At 64.3% G+C, this 19,738-nt stretch overlaps 2 protein-coding genes across 4 annotated transcripts; one reads left to right on the forward strand and one right to left on the reverse strand.

Annotated features, from left to right (window-relative positions):
* Positions 1 to 943: 943 nt before the first annotated feature.
* EVI5L (ecotropic viral integration site 5 like) lies at positions 944 to 16,590 on the forward strand. 3 transcript variants are annotated; one of them, XR_009961064.1, is made up of 21 exons: positions 944 to 1,036; positions 4,878 to 5,086; positions 5,594 to 5,783; positions 5,888 to 6,112; positions 6,526 to 6,600; positions 6,713 to 6,838; positions 7,009 to 7,152; positions 7,572 to 7,661; positions 7,741 to 7,838; positions 7,981 to 8,041; positions 8,117 to 8,170; positions 8,777 to 8,809; positions 9,006 to 9,146; positions 9,301 to 9,429; positions 11,337 to 11,477; positions 11,560 to 11,718; positions 11,893 to 12,039; positions 12,773 to 12,868; positions 12,961 to 13,056; positions 14,199 to 14,516; positions 15,011 to 16,590. XR_009961064.1 is itself a non-coding variant. In XM_062598361.1 (20 exons), exons 2-20 carry the CDS (start codon positions 4,938 to 4,940, stop codon positions 14,451 to 14,453), a joined length of 2,409 nt encoding a protein of 802 aa, XP_062454345.1. In that variant the 5' UTR covers positions 944 to 1,036; positions 4,878 to 4,937; the 3' UTR covers positions 14,454 to 16,590. The 3 variants fall into 3 exon arrangements, 2 of the variants coding, with proteins under 2 accessions (XP_062454345.1, XP_062454346.1); XM_062598361.1 differs by having other exon boundaries at positions 14,199 to 16,590; XM_062598362.1 differs by lacking the exon at positions 8,777 to 8,809 and having other exon boundaries at positions 14,199 to 16,590.
* A 240-nt stretch (positions 16,591 to 16,830) lies between these two features.
* Positions 16,831 to 17,821, reverse strand: TGFBR3L (transforming growth factor beta receptor 3 like). The gene is made up of 3 exons (XM_062598363.1): positions 17,593 to 17,821; positions 17,212 to 17,273; positions 16,831 to 16,984 (listed from the first exon to the last, which is right to left on the reverse strand). The coding sequence occupies exons 1-3, from the start codon at positions 17,780 to 17,782 to the stop codon at positions 16,922 to 16,924; spliced, it is 315 nt and encodes a 104-aa protein (XP_062454347.1). The 5' UTR covers positions 17,783 to 17,821; the 3' UTR covers positions 16,831 to 16,921.
* Between the last annotated feature and the right edge of the window lie 1,917 nt (positions 17,822 to 19,738).

Consider the following 19,738-nt stretch of genomic DNA (forward strand, 5'->3'; position numbering starts at 1 on the left):
CCAATCCCAGGTGATCTGGGGCCCCCATTGCCCCCACAACAAGGTCATTGGGGAACCCAAGACACCCCCCCCCCCGCAACACGACATCCCAGGGGACCTGGGGACACTGTTACTCCAGCACCTCATCCAGGGGAACTGAGGACCCTCTGTCACCTCCATCCCCATGACCCTCTGCCCACCCCGAAGTCCCCTGGAGCCATCCTGCCTCCCCCTGCACCTCAGGCAGGCGGGGTTCAGCCACTCGACGCCCCATAGGTGGAGGGCTGTGCCAATCATCCAGCCTCTGCCAATGAGAGGCCTCGAAGCACGCTGGGAGGCGGGATGGGCTGCCAGGGCCGGGGGGGGGGGGGGAGGGAGCGGGGGGGGGGGACGACTCGGTTACCGCGCTGCCATTGGCTCACCGAGCTGCCAGTTCACAGCAGGGGACGGGGGAGGGGGGTTCCTCCGTCAATCAAATCCAAGTGGTGAGTCTATTGGCCTTCTGGGAAAGGGGCGGGGTTTGTTGCCCTCTCCTGTCACACGGCACGCCACTCCCAAAGAGCCCTTGCAGTCGATTGGTTGCACCCCCATCAATCAGAGCTACCAGAGGCTGCGATTCGTCCCTGAGGAAAGCGGTGTTCCGCCTCTCCCCGTGGGCGGGGGGGGAAACATCTCCTTGAATACCACAGGGCGAGGGCCATGTCCATCATTTGTATCGCGCCTTCTCATTGGTCGGCTGAGCCGCAGGCGGGGCTACCGCTCCCGCCCCGCTCCGCCCCGCCGCAGCCCTTCCCCCGCAGGGAGCGGCGATTGGCGGAGGCGGCGTGGTAGGCGGGCTCAGCGCGGCGAGGGCGGCGCGGGGATTGGCGGGGGCCGGCCGTCAGTCAGGCGGGCGGGGCGGCGGCGGCTCCCCGATGGCAGCGGCGGGGCCGGCGGCGGCCGCGGCTCCCGCTGGGCTCCAGGCGGTGACGGCGGGGCGGCGCCGCCGGGCCCGGGGGCTGCGGGCCCCCGCTGCGGGGCAGCGAGCAGCGGCCGTCGCCATGGCAGCGTCGCGCAGGTAGGCGGGGCCGGGCGGCGGCGCCCCGCCCCCTCGGGGCCGGGGTGGGGGGTGGGGGTGGCCCTTGGGGCGGGGGGGGGGGGGGGATTGCCCCTCCCATGGGTATAGGGGCGATTGGAGGTGCCCCCCGATGGGCTATGGGGGCAATTGGGGGTGACCCCCCCCACCATGGGCTATAGGGGGGCAATTGGAGGTGCCCCCTATGGCTATGGGGGCAATTGGGGGTGACCCCCCGCCATGGGCTATGGGGTTATTGGGGGTGCCCCCCCACCATGGGCTATAGGGGGGCAATTGGGGGTGCCCCCCTAAGGCTATGGGGGCAATTGGGGGTGACCCCCCGCCATGGGCTATGGGGTTATTGGGGGTGCCCCCCCACCATGGGCTATAGGGGGGCAATTGGGGGTGCCCCCCTAAGGCTATGGGGGCAATTGGGGGTGACCCCCCGCCATGGGCTATGGGGTTATTGGGGGTGCCCCCCCCACCATGGGCTATAGGGGGGCAATTGGGGGTGCCCCCCTAAGGCTATGGGGGCAATTGGGGGTGACCCCCCGCCATGGGCTATGGGGTTATTGGGGGTGCCCCCCCCACCATGGGCTATAGGGGGGCAATTGGAGGTGCCCCCTATGGCTATGGGGGCAATTGGGGGTGACCCCCCGCCATGGGCTATGGGGTTATTGGGGGTGCCCCCCACCATGGGCTATAGGGGGGCAATTGGGGGTGCCCCCCTAAGGCTATGGGGGCAATTGGGGGTGACCCCCCGCCATGGGCTATGGGGTTATTGGGGGTGCCCCCCCACCATGGGCTATAGGGGGGCAATTGGGGGTGCCCCCCTAAGGCTATGGGGGCAATTGGGGGTGACCCCCCGCCATGGGCTATGGGGTTATTGGGGGTGCCCCCCCCACCATGGGCTATAGGGGGGCAATTGGGGGTGCCCCCCCCCATGTGCTATGGGGGGGCAATTGGAAGTGTGCTCCATGGATATAGGGGCAATTGGGGGTACCCCCCATGGGCTATGGGGGCTATTGGGTGTGCCCCCCCCATAGGCTACAGGGGGGCAATTGAAGGTGGCCCCCTATGGCTAGGGGAGCAATTGGGGGTGACCCCCCCACCATGGGCTATGGTTGTAATTGGGGGTGGCCCCCTACAGGTATGGGGGCCATTGGGGGTGCCCCCCCGAGATATAGGGGCTTTTGAGGGTGCCCCCCCGGGCTATAGGGGCAATTGGGGGCTGCCCCCATCTAAGTTAAAAGGGCAGTTTGGGGTGCCCCCCCCTTTTGTGCTATGGGGCAATTGAGGGTGCCCACCCCATGCTGTGGGGGCAGTTGGGGTGCCCCCTATCTGGGCTATTGGGGGGGGTATAGGGTGCTCCCCCCCACTATAGTGGGGCATTGGGGGGGGGTCTGTCCCCCCATCTCAAGGTGGGGGGCTTTAGGATGCCCCCTCGGGCAATGGTGACCTGCCCCCCCCCCACACAGCTTATGGGGGGGCTGCAGACTCGGGGGGGGGAGCTTTGGGGGTCTCCTCCCCCCCCCCAGCAACCCCCAATTCGGGCTAGAAATGCCCCCCCCCCGCATTGCTGCCTGCCAAGAGGGTGTTGCCCCTCGTTTCCCCCCACCCCCAAATAAAGCAGTTTTGGGAAAAGGATCTGGAGAATAAAAGGGGGGGGGGCTTTTATCTGTCTCCCCCCTCCCAGCCCTGATCCCCTTCCCTGGCATGTCGTTCCCCCCCCCCCCCCCCAGAAAAATCCCCCGCCCAGCGCCGGGCAGGGCCGCGGCAGCCGCCTTCCCCTCCCTTTTCCGGGAAAAAGGGAGAAAAAAAAAAAATGGAGCGAACGCGCCGTCTCTCCGCAGCCCCTTTGTGTCCGGCTCCGCTGCTCCGGGGTGGGGTGGGGGGGGGGTGTCATCCGCTCTTTGCATTTTTCCCATTAAAAAAACCATTTATTTATTTTTTTTTAATAAATAAACGTACGTGAATATGTATTTCTCTTATCTAGGCCAGGGCTCTGCTCGGAGCCCTCCCCTCGCTCGCCGTCGCCCACCGTGGCCGCCGTCGGACCGCGAGGCTTTCCCGCAGCACGCCTTTTCCGCCCCGTTTCCGGGCTCGCGGCGTTCCCCGAGCTTGGGCGGGGGGTGCGGGGGGTGTGCAGGAAAAAAAAAAAAAAAATCAATCCGTAAGGAATAACCTGCCCCGCCGCTTTGGAGCGAAATCGCGCCGGAAAAAGGGCCGCTCCGGGCTCCGTTCGGCTTTTTCCGCTAAGCCGGGGCGGCGGGATTCGTCGCGCAGCCCCGGCACCTGCTTTTTCCGCCACAGGGGAAATCCCACGTGAAAGGAAAATAAAAAAAAATCCGCCTTTTCCTGCAAAAAAAAATCGGCGCCAGCCACCTCTCGGCGCGTCCTGATCCTCCGGAGCGGGAGAAACCTTTGCGTTCCCATTCCTTTATCCTCCTCCAGCTCCTCTTCACGCGTTAACGTTCATGTTATCTTGCAAATTCCCTTTTTTTTTCGGTTTTCCTGGATTTCCTGGATGGAAAAGCCCAGGCTTTGCCGAGCCGGATGGGGAGGATCCGCATCCCTTTAGCCGACGGCTCCGCCGCAAATTGTCCCTCGAACCGCGGCGAGGCTCCCGGCTGCTCCCTGGACGCTGCCGAATCCCCCTCCGAGACCCGGGAGACCTCCGAAATTCCCGCTCCGTCCGCTTTCCGCCGTCCTTTTCCCTTTGCGGTGGGCCGGGATTTGCCTCTCCTAACGTTGCCGGTTTGAAAGCCGCCGAGACCCGGCGTCGAATACGGCGCTTAGCCGGCACCTCGTGGCTTGTTTCTGCCTCGGAATCGCGGCTTTCCCGGTGGCTTCCTGCGCTTCCAGGATTTTTTTGCCAAAAAAGAGAGGGGAAAAAAAGTAAAAAAAGAAAAATCAAGGCTGTGCTTTAAGCGGATGAGGACGCAGCGGGATTCTGCTTCCCAGAGCTTTTTCACGGGGAAGGAAAAAAAATAATCTCCCGCCCTGCCGATGAATGTCTGCACTTTTAAATTAAAACCTCAGGATTTTATTCCGGAGCGGGAAACCGGAGCCGTTAGGGTTGACATGTCCCTCTCCGTCGGCACCGCGACCCTCCAAAATCCCGCTCCGTGCTCCAGGGTCGCTTCTGAGAAACGCCGGCTTATTCTTTTTTTCCCTTAAAAAAGCCATTCCCGCTTAACGAGCGATTCCGTACAATTCCGTTAACGATTTAATTCCAATTTCGCCCTTTTTAGAAAGAATCGTTCCGGTTAAATTCTGCCAGCTTTCGGGAAAACTACGAGCCGTTCGGCGCCGTATTTGCCGACCAGCGACAGCTCGGCTACCGCGCCGCCTCGCTTCCCCGCGGGCCGTTTCGGATCGGGTGTTGTTTTTCTCGGAGCGTCCCTTTTGGTCCCCGGTGCAAAATTCCCGGCAAAGCGGGTTTTCCCGGGATGCTGTGCGGCGAAGCGGCTTGTTAAAACCCACCGACAAACCCGCCCGAGGTCCCGTTTTCGCCGTAAATCCCCTGCGAGGCCGCGGCGGTTTAATTTAGTTTAAATCGGGGCAGACGAGGGGCAAACGCTTGGACCCGTAATTGAGGCTGGATGCCGGGACTCGGCTGGATTTTAGTTTTCAGGGAATTCGGTTAATCCGGGGGCTGGAAGCGGAGCGACGTCGGCACTTTGTAGCGGAGAGCGAAAGCGGCGGCGGGAAGCGGTTTCGGAGCGCGACGGCTCGCCGGGACCGGATGGCGATCCGTCCGCTCGGCGGGGAAGGGAAAAGGCGGAAAAATCGTTTCCGCTTCCCGAGCGGGGAAAACGCGCCGCTGTCGCTTGGCTTCCAGGTGAAGGCGCGAGCGCCCCGACTTCGCGGCCCCGGCGCCGGGCCCGGCGCCCTCCCCGCCATGGCGAGCCCGGCCGCCAGCCCCGACTCTTCCTCCCACGAAGCCCTTTCCTCCGTCAACTCGGCGCCGGCCTGTTCGCCCGCTTCCGACTCGGAGAACCTCAGCCCGGATGAGCTGGAGCTGCTGGCCAAGCTGGAGGAGCAAAACAGGTGAGCAAAGGGGCTGCCGGCTGCCAGCAGCGCCCGTTCCCGCTGCGTTTTCCAGGGCGCGGGGTTCCCTCGTTGCCCGTCGGCGCTCGGAAACCTTCGGAGAGCCTCGGGCGAGCGGGCGGATGTTTGCCGGCTCTTTGGATTTTTCTCCCTGCGTCATCCCGCGGGGAAACGATTCCCTCGGCGGCTTCGGTTTGAAATCCGCGCAAAACACAGTTCGGTCCTTGGTTAAATCCCGCCCTCGGTTCGTCCCGGATGCATCCGAACGCCGGGAAGGGAATAAAAGCAGCCCGACCGGGCCAAGGATGGGGCAAAACCGGGCGAGAAACGTGCCGTACGGCACTTGGGAGAAAAGACGGGCTCTGTCCCCGGGAATTCTTCGAAAGAAAAGAAAATGGGGTGAAAAAAACAAGCGCCGGGCAGTGGCGGTCGGTGGCCCCGGGTGGAGATGCCCCCGGGGAGTTTTCCGCTCCAGCGGCGTCTCCCCGTCTCCGGACTCTCTGGCAGGCTCCTGGAAGCCGACTCCAAGTCCATGCGCTCCATGAACGGCTCGCGGAGGAACAGCGGCTCCTCGCTGGTCTCCAGCTCGTCGGCCTCCTCCAACCTGAGCCACCTCGAGGAGGACACGTGGATCCTCTGGGGCCGCATCGTCAACGAGTGGGACGAGTGGCGGAAGAAGAAGGAGAAGCTGCTGAAGGTGAGCCGGCGGCGCCGCGCGTTTCCCGCTTCTCCGGCTTTGGGGGTTGTTTTTTCCTTTTTTTTCTTTTTTCTCCGTTTTTCCAAGCGCCCTTTTCCCCGCAGGAGCTCATCCGGAAAGGGATCCCGCACCACTTCCGCGCAATCGTCTGGCAGCTGCTCTGCAGCGCTACCGACATGCCCGTCAAGAACCAGTACTCGGAGCTGCTCAAGATGTCCTCGCCCTGCGAGAAGCTCATCCGCAGGGACATCGCCCGCACCTACCCCGAGCACGAGTTCTTCAAGGGCCAGGACAGCCTCGGCCAGGAGGTGCTCTTCAACGTCATGAAGGTACGAGGCCATCCCGGCACCCAACGGAGACCCTCCCCAGCCCGAGCTCGGCACGGATCGGCTCCGGCTTTTCCCACCGGTTTTGCTCCGGGGCTGCGAGACCGTTTCCCGCGTGGCTCCGGCGCGAGACGGGGAGTCGTTTCCACCAAACGCTCCTGGCGCCCGCAGCGGTCCATCCCGGGCTGGGCTTTTCCCACTGGGTTTTCCTCCGCCGGGAGGAACGGCATAGTCAGTCGCGAGCTTTTCCATCAAAACAAAAGCCGGGAGTCCAAGCAGGCTTAGGGGAGCACCATCAACTTTGGAAAATAAAATAAATTTAGGTAAAATAAAATAAGATAAAATATAAAATAGAAAGCTGCTGGGTGCTCAGCGGTCCCCAGCTCCTGCTCAGACTCCTTCCTCTTCCCTTTCAGGCTTATTCCCTGGTGGACCGGGAGGTCGGATACTGCCAGGGCAGCGCCTTCATCGTGGGCTTGCTGCTCATGCAGGTGGGTGCCGGGCTTCTCCCCGCGCCTTTCCCGGCTGGAGGAAGGCCGGAGCGGGCTTGGCCACTTTGGGATGCCACCGGAGGGTTTTAACGCCGTCTCGGTCGCCCGGCAGATGCCCGAGGAGGAGGCTTTCTGCGTGTTCGTGCGGCTGATGCAGGAGTATCGCTTGCGGGAGCTCTTCAAGCCCAGCATGGCCGAGCTGGGGCTCTGCATCTACCAATTCGAGTACATGCTGCAGGTAAACGCTGGCTCCAACCTCCGATCCGCGCCGGGATAAAGCCGGCGGAAGCAGGGCGGGGAAAGGCGACCCGCGGCTCGAGAGAAACCGAAACGCCGCGCCGGTTCGCGGGAGAACCAAGCCGATAAAACGTTTTCCCCCACCACTGCGGGTTTCTCTCCCGCTTGCAGGAGCAGTTGCCGGAGCTGAACATCCACTTCCGTTCGCAGAGCTTCCTCACCTCCATGTACGCCTCGTCCTGGTTCCTCACCCTCTTCCTCACCACCTTCCCCTTGCCGGTGGCCACGCGGGTCTTCGACATCTTCATGTACGAGGTAACGGGGGCCGCGGCGGCGAGGGCTTCCCCGGGGGAGCGCCAGAGCCCAACGCGGCGGCACCGCGGTCCCGCTCGAGTAGCGAGACCCCGCTAGACGTCGCCCGGGGAAGAGAAAACACGTTTCCCCACCACGGCGAAAAGCTGTGAATTCCTTAAATCTCGCCTCTGCTTGCTCCGTGGGAACAGCGCTGCGGTGGTGGAGGAAGGCTGACGCCAAACTTGGATATTTTATTTTTATTTTTTTTTCCCCTCACTCTGGGCTTGGATAGGGGGAGGATAAATAAGAGCGGTGGGTTTAGCTGACGGGCAGAGAAACCGGTGGCTCCCAAACTCACGCCCATCCGGCGGCACGGGAGCCGGCGCGGGTGCAAACGGGCGCCCGAGCCGTCCCCCTCCCCTCCGCGCGCCTCGTTGCAGGGGCTGGAGATCATCTTCCGCGTGGGCATGGCCCTCCTGCAGTTCAACCAGGCCGAGCTCATCCAGCTGGACATGGAGGGGATGTCGCAGGTGAGAGCCGGCGGCCGGGCGGCCTCTCGGGGCGCGGAGCCCCGACGGCCGGGATTCACCCGGGCCGTCGCCTCCGCAGTACTTCCAGAAGGTGATTCCCCACCAGTTCGACAGCTGCCCGGACAAGCTCATCTTGAAAGCCTACCAGGTCAAATACAACCCCAAAAAGATGAAGCGGTGAGTTGTTTCCCCCCATCCCGTCCCCCATCCCAGCTTCCACGCGGCTTTTGCCCCTCTCAGCCCCTCTCCGGGGGGTTTAATCCGCGGCGGAGCGGCGACGGCGGGTGCCGCACGCCTCTCCTCCCCGTGTCCACCGCAGACTGGAGAAGGAGTACGCCGCCATCAAGAACAAGGAGATGGAGGAGCAGATCGAGATCAAGGTGAGGACCTTCTCCTCCCTCCGCGGCCGCCGGCGAGGTTTCCCCGCTGATTTCTCCCCTCTTCTTCCTCCCCAGCGGCTCAGGACGGAGAACCGCCTGCTGAAGCAACGCATCGAGACACTGGAGAAGGTGAGGGCTCAGCCCGGCTCTCGCTCGGGGTTGCCGCCCGCGGGCCGGACCCGCCGAGGGGCCTCCGCATCCGAGCGCCGTCCCCACGCGCTTTAAATCCCACCTCCCAAGCGACGTCTCCGGGCCTCGCGCACGGCGGCGACCCTGAGCGCGCCGAGCCCGCTTGCGAAAGGGTCTCCCCCGAGCCGCGTGGGATTTACGTCCCCCCCTTTTTTTTTTTTGGCTTTGATTTGGTTTCTCGTCGTTGGTTTTCTCCCGCCCAGGGGCGGCCCTCGTGCCGGGGATTTTTGCCGGAAACGGCCTCCCTCGCTCCTCTCCGGCGACTTTTCCGAGCCCGGCTCTTAAAAGCGGACTTAGCTAAAACGCTCCTGTCGAGGAAGGCGGCCCGCTGCCCGGTCTAAACGCCGCGAGCGCGTTCTCCGGGTAGAGCTACGGCCGAGCCGCTGCCGCCCTCTCTGCCGGGGCTGTCTTCTCTCCGCCTCGGCTTCGCTCTCTTCTTTTGCTTCTAGCTGTAGCGGGGAGCCGCTTGTCTGACGATCTCGTTACGTGTCGTTCTCTTTCTCTTTCCTCCCTCCGTCTTTCCTTCCCTGTGGGGCTGTCCCGTAGGAGAGCGCTGCCTTGGCAGACAGGCTCATCCAGGTATCGTAACGCCGTTCTTTCCCTCTCCGCTCGCTTTGCCCTTCCGCTTCGCTCCGGCCCGGAAAGCTGCCGCCGCTTTTCCGCGACGCTCGTTCTTTTTCCTCGTTTCCCCCGCGGGAAGCGGGCGCTCGCCCTCCCTCGGCGAGGCAGGAGGGGGGCCCGGCGGTGACGGTCGCCCGTCCCCTCTCGGTGGCAGGGCCAGGTGACGCGAGCGCAGGAGGCGGAGGAGAACTACATCATCAAGCGGGAGCTGGCGGTGGTGAAGCAGCAGTGCAGCTCGGCCACGGAGAACCTGCAGCGAGCCCAGAGCACCATCCGCGAGCTGCAGGACCAGCAGGTCGGTGTCCCCCCTCCGCCGGCGCCCGAACCCCTTCCCCCGTTGTCTCTTCCCCGCCGTCGCCCTTTCGGGTCGTGGCGTGAGCTCGGCGGGCGCCCGCCTCCCATCGCGCCGCCGCCGCCGCCTCCTGACGCCCGCCTGCCCGCTCTCGCAGGGCAACCCACGCTTCACGGAGGAGTTCGTCACACACCTGGAGACGGAGCTGGAGCAGTCACGGCTGCGGGAAACCGAAACCCTCAGCGCCCTCAAAGAGATGCAGGACAAAGTGCTGGACATGGAGAAGGTAGTGGGGCAAGGGAGCGGGCTTTCGCCCAAGCGTTGGCGTTTCAGGGGTCTCCCGTGAGTGTTCGTGTCTCAGGTCTCTTGTGCTGGTGTCCCCCATCTTGAGCATCTCCGATGTTTCGGGGGTCTCTTGTCCTGGTGCCCCCCGTCTTGGGGATATCTGGCATTTCAGGGGTCTCCCATGAGTGTTGGCATCTCAGAGATCTCCCATTTTGGTGTTCTGTGGTGTCTTGGAGGTCTCTCACATAGTGTCCTGCATGTGTTGGCATCTCGAGGGTCACTAGTGCCAGCATCCCATGAGCATTGGCATCCCAGGGGTCTCCCATGAGTGTTGACATCTTGGGGAGCTTTTGTGCTGGCATCTCCCGTCTTGGGGGTCTCTGATGTCATGTTTGCATTTCGGGGGTCTCCAGCACCGCGGGGATCTCTCGTTGCTATGTCACGTGAACGTTAGCATCTCAGGGATCTGACATCCCTGTGTTCTGCGAGCGTCAACATCTCGGAGGTCTCGCATGAACATCAGCATCTTGGGGGGTCTCCCATCTTGGTGTCTCATGAGTGTCAGTGTCTCAAGGGTCTCCTGTGAATACTGGCATCTTGGGGGTCTCCATTCCTGGTGTCATGTGAGTGTTAGTGTCTCAGGAATCTCCTGCCATGGTGTTGCATGAACATCAGCATCTCAGGGATCTTCTGTGAGCACTGGTGACTCAGAGATCTCCATCCTGGTGTCCTGCAAGCATCAATATCTTGGGGGTCTCCAGCATCTTGGAGATCTCTGGTTCTGGTGTCCCATGAATGTCAGTGTATCGGGGTCTCCTGCAAGTAGCAGCATCTTAGGGGTTTTCATTCCTGGTGTTACATGAGTGTCAGTGTCTTGAGGATCTCTGGGCCTGGTGTACCACAAACATCAGCATCTTGGGGGTCTCCTGTCCTCTTGTCCCACAAGCATCTGCATCACGGGGATCTCCAGCCACGACATGGCCCAACTGTCAGTGTCTCGGGTATTTCCCACCTGGCACTGGTGTCTCAGAGATCTTCATGAACATCAGCGCCTCAGTAATCTCCTGCCACAATGTTGCATGAGCATCAGCATCTCAGGGATTTCCTATCCCAGTAGCTCATGAGTGTTGGCATCTCGCGGGTCTCCTGCGAGCAGCGGTGTCTCAGGGCTCTCCATCCCTGGCATCCTGTGAGTGTCAGTGTCTCAGGGATCTCTTGGCCCGATGTCCTGCGTCTTGGGGGTCTCCAGCTGCAGTGTTGCATGAGCATTGGAGTCTTGAGGGTCCTCAGCATTGTGGGGATCTCCCATTGCTGTGTTGCACGTGTGTCGGTGTCTTGGGGGTCTCCATCTCTGGTGTTGTGCAAGTGGCAGTGTGTCAGGGATCTCTTGTCCTGGTGTCAGGTGTCTCAAGGATTTCTGGCCCCAGCATTGCACAAGCAGTGGCATTTTGGGGCTCTCTGGTCCTGGTGTCCCATGAGCATCAGCATTGCAGGGATCTGCTGCAATGTGGCCCAATCATCAACATCTCAGGGATCTCCCACCCAGTGTCCCATGAGTGGTAGCATCTTGGGGGTCTCATGCTGTGGTGTCACATGAGTGTTGGTGTCTCGGATCTCTTGTCCTGGTGTCCTGCATCTTGGGGTTCTCTGGCATCACATGAGCATTGGTGTCTTGGGAGTCTCCCACAAGCATCAGTGTCTTAGGGATCTCCTGCCATGGCCTGATGCGAGCATCAGCATCTCAGGGATCTCTCATCTTGGTGTCCCACAAGTGCTGGCATCTCAGGAGTCTCTAGCCCTGCTGTCACCTGAACATCAGGGTCTCAGGGCTTTCCCACCCAGCATCCCACAAGCATCCCCTGCTGCAGGGCACCCGCACTGACACCACGGCTCCGCTCTCGCCCGCAGAGGAACAGCCTGCTCCCGGACGAGAACAACGTGGCCCGCTTGCAGGAGGAGCTCAAGGCGCTGAAGGTGCGCGAGGCCGAGGCCGTGAAGTCGCTGAAGGAGCTGCAGCAGCAGGTCAAGGATCTCAACGACACCTGGCAGGTAAGGCCAGGCCCCAGGGCCGCCACCACTCGCCCCGGACACCTTGGCCCTCGCCCGGACGCCTGGGTCCCCTCTGCCCTAGGCTCAGCTGGCGCGAGCCAGCGGGCGCTGGAAGGACTCTCCCCGCAAGAACAACATCAACGAGCTGCAGGACGAGCTGATGACGGCGCGCCTGCGGGAGACGCAGGCCCAGGCCGAGCTGCGCGAGCTGCGGCAGCGGGTGGTGGAGCTGGAAACCCAGGTGAGGGGCTCCGTGGGCCGCGGACGGCATCGCAAAAGCGGAGCGAGACCTCCCCCCGCTTCGCCTGGCATGGTCGAGGATGGGGGCGTGGGGCGAAGCCAAGGGCAGAGAGCACCCATGGGTGCCGCAGGGAGGTCCCCAGGCCACCTGCCAACCGTCTCCTGGCACCCACAGGACCAGATCCACAGCAACCTACTGAATCGGACGGAGCAGGAGTGTACGGGGCTGCAGGAGAAGCTGCAGTACGTCATGGCCCAGAACAAGGGGCTCCAGACCCAGCTGAGCGAGACCAAGCGCAAACACGCCGAGTCTGAGTGCAAGGTGGGCCAGGGTGGGGGGGGGGGGCGCCCCATGTCCCCTCCCACGAGGCCCCCATGTTCCTCCCTTGGGGGGGGGCCTTCTGTGATCCTCTCCAATGGAGTCCGGCTCAAGGACAACATCCGCTCCAATGGGGTCCCAACACCCTGCCCAAGTGTGACCCAGTGGCCCCTGCAATGCAGTCCCAGTGTCCCCTCCAAAGAGTTCCCAGTGTCCCCTCTGATGGCATCCCAAGGTCCCTCCAACAGAGTCCCAGCACTCTGTCCAAGGGTGAGTCAGTGTCCCCTCTGATAGGGTGCTAAAACCCTGCCCAAGGATGACTCAGTGTCTCCTCTGAAGAGGACCCATCACCCCTCCCACAGTGTCATGAAGTCCCCTCCAATGGGGTCCCAACGTGCAACCCAGCATCCCCTCCAACTGGGTCCCAACATCCCCTCCGACTGGGTCCCGGCGTCCCTCACAATGGGATCTCTTCACCCATTCAATGGTGTCTTGACTTCCCCTCCAACGGGGTCCCGATGTCTCCTCTGATGGGGTCCCAACAACCCACCCAAGGGCAAGCTAGTGTTCCTGCTGAAGGGGTCCCTGCAGCCACCCAAGGGAGACCTCAACACCCTTCTCTTCCAGCGGGGAGCCCCAGAGAGCGATGGTTTTGGGGTGGGTGGGATACAGCGATGCCCTAGTAAAGCGGGGCCGCTTGTGGGGTAGCCCCCAACGTCCCCGACGTCCCCGGCAGAGCAAGGAGGAGGTGATGGCGGTGCGGCTGCGCGAGGCTGACAGCATGGCGGCCGTGGCTGAGATGCGGCAGCGCATCGCGGAGCTGGAGATCCAGGTGAGGGATGGGCAGGGGATGGGGACGCAGGGGACTGCCGCCACAGGGGACGGCCACCGTGGGGTGCTCACCCCCAGCCCACGGCCTTGCAGAGGGAAGAGGGCATGATCCAGGGCCAGCTCAACAACTCGGACGCCTCGCAGTACATCCGCGAGCTCAAGGACCACATCGACGAGCTCAAGGCCGAGGTAAGGCCCTGCACAGGCCCTCTCCAAGCACCCATGGGTGCCCTCAAGCACCGGTGTGCCCCCGCAGGTACCTTTGCCCATCTGGCCCATGGGCACCCACAGATACTCTTGGGAACCTGTAGGCACTGATGGGCATTGCCCACCTATAGGTGCCCACAGGCATCCACAGGCACCCATGAGCATCGCGGGGCACCCCTGGGCACCCACAGACCCACCCATGGGTACTCATAGGCATCTGCAGATACCCCTGGGCACCCACATATAGCCATGGGTAACCACAGGCATCCACAGGTACCCATGGGTGCCCATGGGTACCTAGAAACACGCATGAGTACGTGTGGGCATCCACGGGTATCCATGGGCACCCTAGGGGTGCTCCAGACACCCTTGAGCACCCCTGGGGACCTGCTAGGACCCATAAGCACCCCAGGCCATCCATGGCCACCCTGGAACACCCATGGGCACCTGTGAGCATTCCCAGGCAACCTTGGGAACTCACAAGACACCTGTGGGACACAGTGGTGACATAGCCATGGCCAGTCCCAAGCATCTCGAAGCCCTACTGGTCCCCACTGTCCTTAAATGGGGCCATGCTGGAGGTGGGCAACATCAGTGGTGTTCCCCCAAGGCCATGCAGCGTCATATTGTGTGTCCCCCCCATCCTTTATCCCCTGTCCCCATGTCCCATCCTATGTCTCCATGTCCCTGTGCCTGTTCCCATATCCATGTTCCCCATTCAACATCCTTGTCCCTCTTCTGTCCTATGTCCCTGTCCCCCATCTCATGTCCTTTTGCCTTTCCCCTCCGTCCCATGTCCCTTGTCCACCATCTCATGTTCCTGTCCCCATCCCACGTCCCTGTGCCTGTCCTATATCCCATCCCCCATCTTATGTTCCTGTTCCTTGCCCCCAACACCGTACGATGACCCTGTGCCATGTCCCTGTGTGTGTCCCATGTCCACTCTCCCAATGTCCCATGTCCCCTGTCCCGTATCAACTCTCCTCCTGTCCCACATCCCCTGGGCCACGTCCCTATGCCTGTCCCATGTCCTCCATCCCCTATCCCCGATTCCCATGTCCTTGGGCCTGTTCCCTCTCCCCGTGCCTGTGCCACGTCCCCCGTCCCCACGCGTGTCCCCGCAGATCCGGCTGCTGAAGGGCCCCAAGGCCTTCGGCGAGGCGCTGGGCTTCGACAGCATCCACATCGTGCGGCACCTGGCGGACGAGGACTCGCTGGCCTCGTCGGACGAGGAGCTGGCGCCGGCGCCCTTCGCCCTGCCGCCCCGCAGCTTCCTCCGCCCCGCCACCCACGCCAAGGAGAGCTCGGGCAGCACCGACAGTGAGGCCGAGGAGCCCCGGCCGCCCGCCGGGCCCCGCGCCGGCCCCCTGGCTCGCTGACGCGCCGGGGAACCGGCCGCAGGCCGGGGACGAGCCACGCGCCGGGACGAGCCGCTTGCCCGGGTGAGCCGTGCGCCGGGGACGGGCCCCTGCGCCAGCCTCCGCGCTGGCCGGGGACAAACGCGCGTGCTGATGGCAGCGGCGAAGCCACGCTCCAGCGCTAAGGTTGAACCCATGTTCCAACACTAAGGTTGAACCCATGTTCTTCCTGGGATTGACCCCCACGCTCTAACACTGGGGTTGACCCCATGCACTAAGATTGGGGGGTCAAACCCATGTACCATCTCGAGGTGGACCCACACTCCAACACTAGGGTTGAACCCTTGCACTGGCTGGAGTGGAACTTGTGCTCTAACGTTGGGGTTGACTCCCTTCTCTAACATTGGGGGTCAATCCCATGCTCTGTCTGGGTTTGAACCCACACTCCTTAACATTGGGGTTGAACCCATGCACCAATGCTGGGGTGGACCCACGCTTTGGCTGGGTTGAACCCATTAAGCAGCTGGGGTTGGACCCATGTGCCAACACGGGGGTTGACCCCACACTGTAACATCAAGGTTGAACCCATGCACTGCCTGGAGTTGAATCCATTCTCCAACATTGGGACTGAATCTCCAACATCGAGGTTGAACTCAAAATCAGGCTGGGGTTGAACCCGTGTTCTAATGTTGCGGTTGCACCAATGCGTCAACATGGGGGTCGAAGCCCTGGACTAGGTGGAGTTGAAGCTAGGCACCTGCTGGTGTTGGAACTACGTGACAATGTTGGGGTTGGACCCGAAGACTGGCTGGGATTGACCCCACACTCCAATGCTGAGGTTGATCCCACATTCTAACACTGGTGTCAAACATGTCACAACTGGGGTTGAAAGACTTCTCCAGCACTGGGGTTGAACCCATCCTCTGGTTGGAGTTGAACCCAAGCACCAGCTGGAGTTGGCCCCACACACTAATATTTGGGTTGAACCCAAGCTCTAACACTGGGGTTGAACCCATGCACTGGCTGGGGGGGGTGGACCCACACTCTAACGCTGGGGTCAGATCCCCACACTAACATTCAGGTTGATGCCACACGCGACACCGGGGTCAAACAACTCGTGTGCTGCCCGAGGTTGAACCCATTCTCCAGCATCAGGACTGAGCTCGTGCTCTGGCTGGGGTTGAAGCCATGTCCTAACTTTGGGGTTGAACGAGGCATCTGCTGGGGTTGGACCCATGTGCCAATGTTGCGCTTGGACCCAAAGGTGGGCGGGGGTTGACCCTCATGCTCCAACACTGGGGTCAAACCCATTTTCTGGCTGGGGTTGAACTCGTTCTCCAACATCAGAGTTCAACCCAGGCACCAAAGTTGGGGTTGAACCCCCCCCCCCACCCTGGCCCAAGCTCCAACATTGGCATGAAGCCACAGTCTGCGATTGGGGGCTGAACCCAAGGGCAAGCTGGGATTGACTCGACTCCAACATGGTTGAACGCTGGGACATGGTGGGACTCCCGAATGTGGCCAGACCCCCCTGGAGAGGCTTGGAGCCTGGACATGGCTGGAACCCGAGATGCAGCCTGGTCCCAGGACGTGCTCAGACCCAGGACACAGCCTGACTCTGAGGGTGGTGGACACAGCCCAAGCATGGAGAGGGTCCAACTCCAGCTGCAGCCAGACCTCAGACACAACCAGAACTTGGGATATGGCTGGACCTTGGCCACGGCCAGGTCTCCCTGGATGCAACCAGCTGCAGGACACGGCCGGCGTCCCAGACCCCGGGACACGGCTCAACCCAGGACACAGCGGGACGTGGCCAGATCCTTGGAGGTGGCAAAACCCTGGCATGATCCGACTCTCGGCCACGGCCGGACGCCACGACGTGGCCTGACCCTGGGACACGGCTCAGCCTTGGACACGGATGGACCAGAACCGGGACACGGTGGGACCCTGGACGTGGTCGGACCCGGGACGAAGGCGCCGCCGGGGACCCCACCCCCGTGCCCGGGTCCGTCCCTGACGTGCCCCTCCCGGATCCGTCCCCGTCGCGGCCGCGTGTCCGTCCGTCCGTCGTCCCCCTCCCACCCCCGGCCACCGCGGTTCAGCCCCTGTACAGTGAAATACAGACGGGCTGTGGGGGGGGTCCCCCGCGGCGCTCGAACTCGGGGCTGTGCTGTGTCCACCCCCCCCCCAAAAAAAAAAAGTCCCTCTGGGGATCCCCAAAACATCTGATGATGTCCCCAGCCCCCTCATCCTCCTGTCCCCCCCAGGAGCCCTCAGACCCCCCCCCCAAACCCCCTCCTTGGGTTCCCCCCAAACCTCCTGCCACCCGCCTTAGGATCTGTCCCCAGAAGCCCCCAAGACACCCCCCCCCAAAAAAAAAAAGAAACACTTGGGTCTCAGCAGCACCTTTATATCCCCCAGCAGTGTTTTGGGGGGGGGTCCTGGATGAAGGGGGGGAGGGTCCCCGCAGGGGCCCAGGTGTTTGGGGCTCAGGCTTTTGCTGGGGGTGTCGCAGTCCCACCCGCTGGCTGCTTCGGGTCTGGGGTCCTGGGCTGGGGGCGGGGGGTGGGGGTCAGAGGGCACCTGGTGTCCCCCCGTGCCCCCCCCCAAATGCCACCAGTGTGTTTCCACGCTCCCAGTACACACCCCAGCCCCCAGTCTTCCCAGTGCCCCACCCACATGCTCATAATGCTTCTAAATGTCCCCCCCAGTAATGTCCTGTGTGCCTTCCCAGTGCTCCCAGTAATTTCCCTGCCCCCCCCCCCCCAGTACCCCCTACCTGGCTCCCACGGGGGCGGGGGGCCGCACCGGGACCAGGGGGCACTGGCGGGATCCGGGGGGCTGCAAGAGCCCGGGGGGGGTCAGAAATGGTGGGGGGGTAGGAGGAGGTCTTGGGGGGGGGTTAAGGATTTGAGGGATCTGGAGGGTTTGGGGGGGGCAGGTGGGGGAGGCAGTAAGTTTGGGGGGGAATTTGGGGGGGGAGGGGTCCAGGGGTTGAAGGGGGTTCCAGGTTGGGGGGGGCAGGAAGTTGGGGGGGGGCTGAAGATTTTGGGAGGGAGTTTCAGGGATTTGGGGAGGGGTGGCAGGTTTGGGGGGGCTGGGGAGCTTGGGGGGGCAGAGTTTGGGGTGACGGGAGTTGGGGGGGGTAGGGGGGTCCCACCTGTGCGCACGTGGACGAGCCAGAGCCCCCCCGCCAGCGCCGCCCCCACCACGAAGGCCCCGAAGGCGACGGCGGCGACGGCAGCGGGGGGCACCGGGGGGGCTGCGGGGGGGCCCAGGCGTCCGAGGCGGGACCCAAGCATCCGAGAGAGACCAGGCATCAGGGAGGGATCCAGGGGTCCACGTGTCATTGCGGGGGGGGGGGGGGTGGGACGGACACCCAGGTGTCCAGGGAGGGGCCCAGGCGTCCGGGCACTCACCCGCCGGGGGCGGCGGTCTCTGCTGGGCCGGGGGCAGCTCCGGGCGGCGGAGGCCGGGGAGGGGTGCGGGGACGGGCCCGGGGGGGGCACCTGGGGGCAGCAGTGAGGAACCGGGGGTGGGGGGTGTCCGGGGTGTCCCGGTCGGGGTCCGCAGGTGCCAAGAGGTCCCGGTGGGGGCTCGGGGTCCCGATTGGGGTCCGGGGGGTCCCAGTTGGGGCCCGGGATGCCGGGGGATCCCAGTTGGGGCTCAGGGGTCCCGGTTGGGGTCCGGGGGTGCCGGGGGGTCCCGGATGGGGCTCAGGGGTCCCGGTCGGGGCCCGGGGGTGCCGAGAGGTCTCGGTGGGGGCTCGGGGTCCCGATTGGGGTCCGGGGGGTCCCAGTTGGGGCCCGGGATGCCGGGAGATCCCAGTTGGGGCTCAGGGGTCCCGGTTGGGGTCTGGGGGTGCCAGGGGATCCCGGATGGGGCTCAGGGGTCCTGCTCGGGGCCCGGGGGTGCCGAGAGGTCCTGGTTGGGGTCCGGGGGTGCCGGGAGGTTCCGGTTGGGGCTCAGAGGTCCCGGGTTTGGCTCGGGGGTGCCAGGGGGTCCCGGTTGGGATCCGGGGGTGCCGGGGGTCCCGGTTGGGACCCGGGGAATCCCAGTTGGGGTTCAGGGGTCCCGGTTGGGGTCCGGGGGTGCCGGGGGTCCCGGATGGGGCTCAGGGGTCCCGGTTTTGGCTCGGGGGTGCCAGGGGGTCCCGGTTGGGGTCCGGGGGTGCCGGGAGGTTCTGGATGGGGTTCAGGGGTCCCAGTTGGGGTCCGGGGTGCCAGGGGGTTCCGGTTGGGGCTCAGAGGTCCCAGGTTTGGCTCGGGGGTGCCAGGGGGTCCCAGTTGGGGTCCGGGGGTGCCAGGGGGTCCCGGTTAGGGCTCAGAGGTCCCAGGTTTGGCTCGGGGGTGCCAGGGGGTCCCAGTTGGGGTCCGGGGGTGCCAGGGGGTCCCGGTTAGGGCTCAGGGGTCCCGGTTTCGGCTCGGGGGTGCCAGGGGGTCCCGGTTGGGGCTCAGGGGTCCCGGTCGGGGCCCGGCGGTGCCGGTGCCGCACCTGGGGCAGCGGCGGGGCCCAGGGTCACCACGATGGGCCGGGAGACGGTGCGGAGCCAGCGGCCGCCCCCGGCGCCGAGCTCGGCCTCGGCCTCGGCCTCGGCGGCGGCACCGTCCCGCGCGGGGGGGGGACACGGCTCCGGCCGGCACTGCGGGGCCGTCAGCGGCGCCCGGTACCTGCCTCCCCCCACCCCCCCCCCACCCCCGGTGCCGGTCCCCCCCGGTTCCCCCTCCCCCCCCCCCCCCCCGGTCCTGGTTTCCCCGGTCCCGACCCCGGCGGGTCCTGGTCCCGCTTCTTTGCTCCGGTTTCTCCTCCCCACCCCCGCTCCCGGTCCCGGTGCCTCCCGGTTCCCCCCCCCCCCCAACTCCCTGGTCCCGATCCTGATCCCACCCCCACCCCCACCCCCGTGCTCTGCGGTTCCGATTCCCTCCCGCTTCCTCCCACTCCCCCGGTGCCCGGTCCCGATTCTCTCCCCGGTCCCGGTTCCCCCCCCCCCTCCTCCCGGTGCCGGTCGCCCCGTCCCCCGGTGACTGGTGCCGGTTCCCCCTCCCGGTGCCGGTCCCCGCCCCCCCCGGTGCCGGTCCCCGCCCCCCCCCCCCGGTGCCGGTCGCCCCGTCCCCCGGTGTCTGGTGCCGGTTCCCCCTCCCGGTGCTGGTCCCGCCCCCCCCCGGTGCCGGTCGCCCCGTCCCCCGGTGACTGGTGCCGGTCGCCCCGTCCCCCAGTGACCGGTGCCGGTTCCCCCTCCCGGTGCCGGTCCCCGCCCCCCCCGGTGCCGGTCGCCCCGTCCCCCAGTGACCGGTGCCGGTCCCGCC

This window comes from Rhea pennata, chromosome 33, assembly GCF_028389875.1.
Source record: "Rhea pennata isolate bPtePen1 chromosome 33, bPtePen1.pri, whole genome shotgun sequence".
NCBI classification, from domain to species: domain Eukaryota; kingdom Metazoa; phylum Chordata; class Aves; order Rheiformes; family Rheidae; genus Rhea; species Rhea pennata.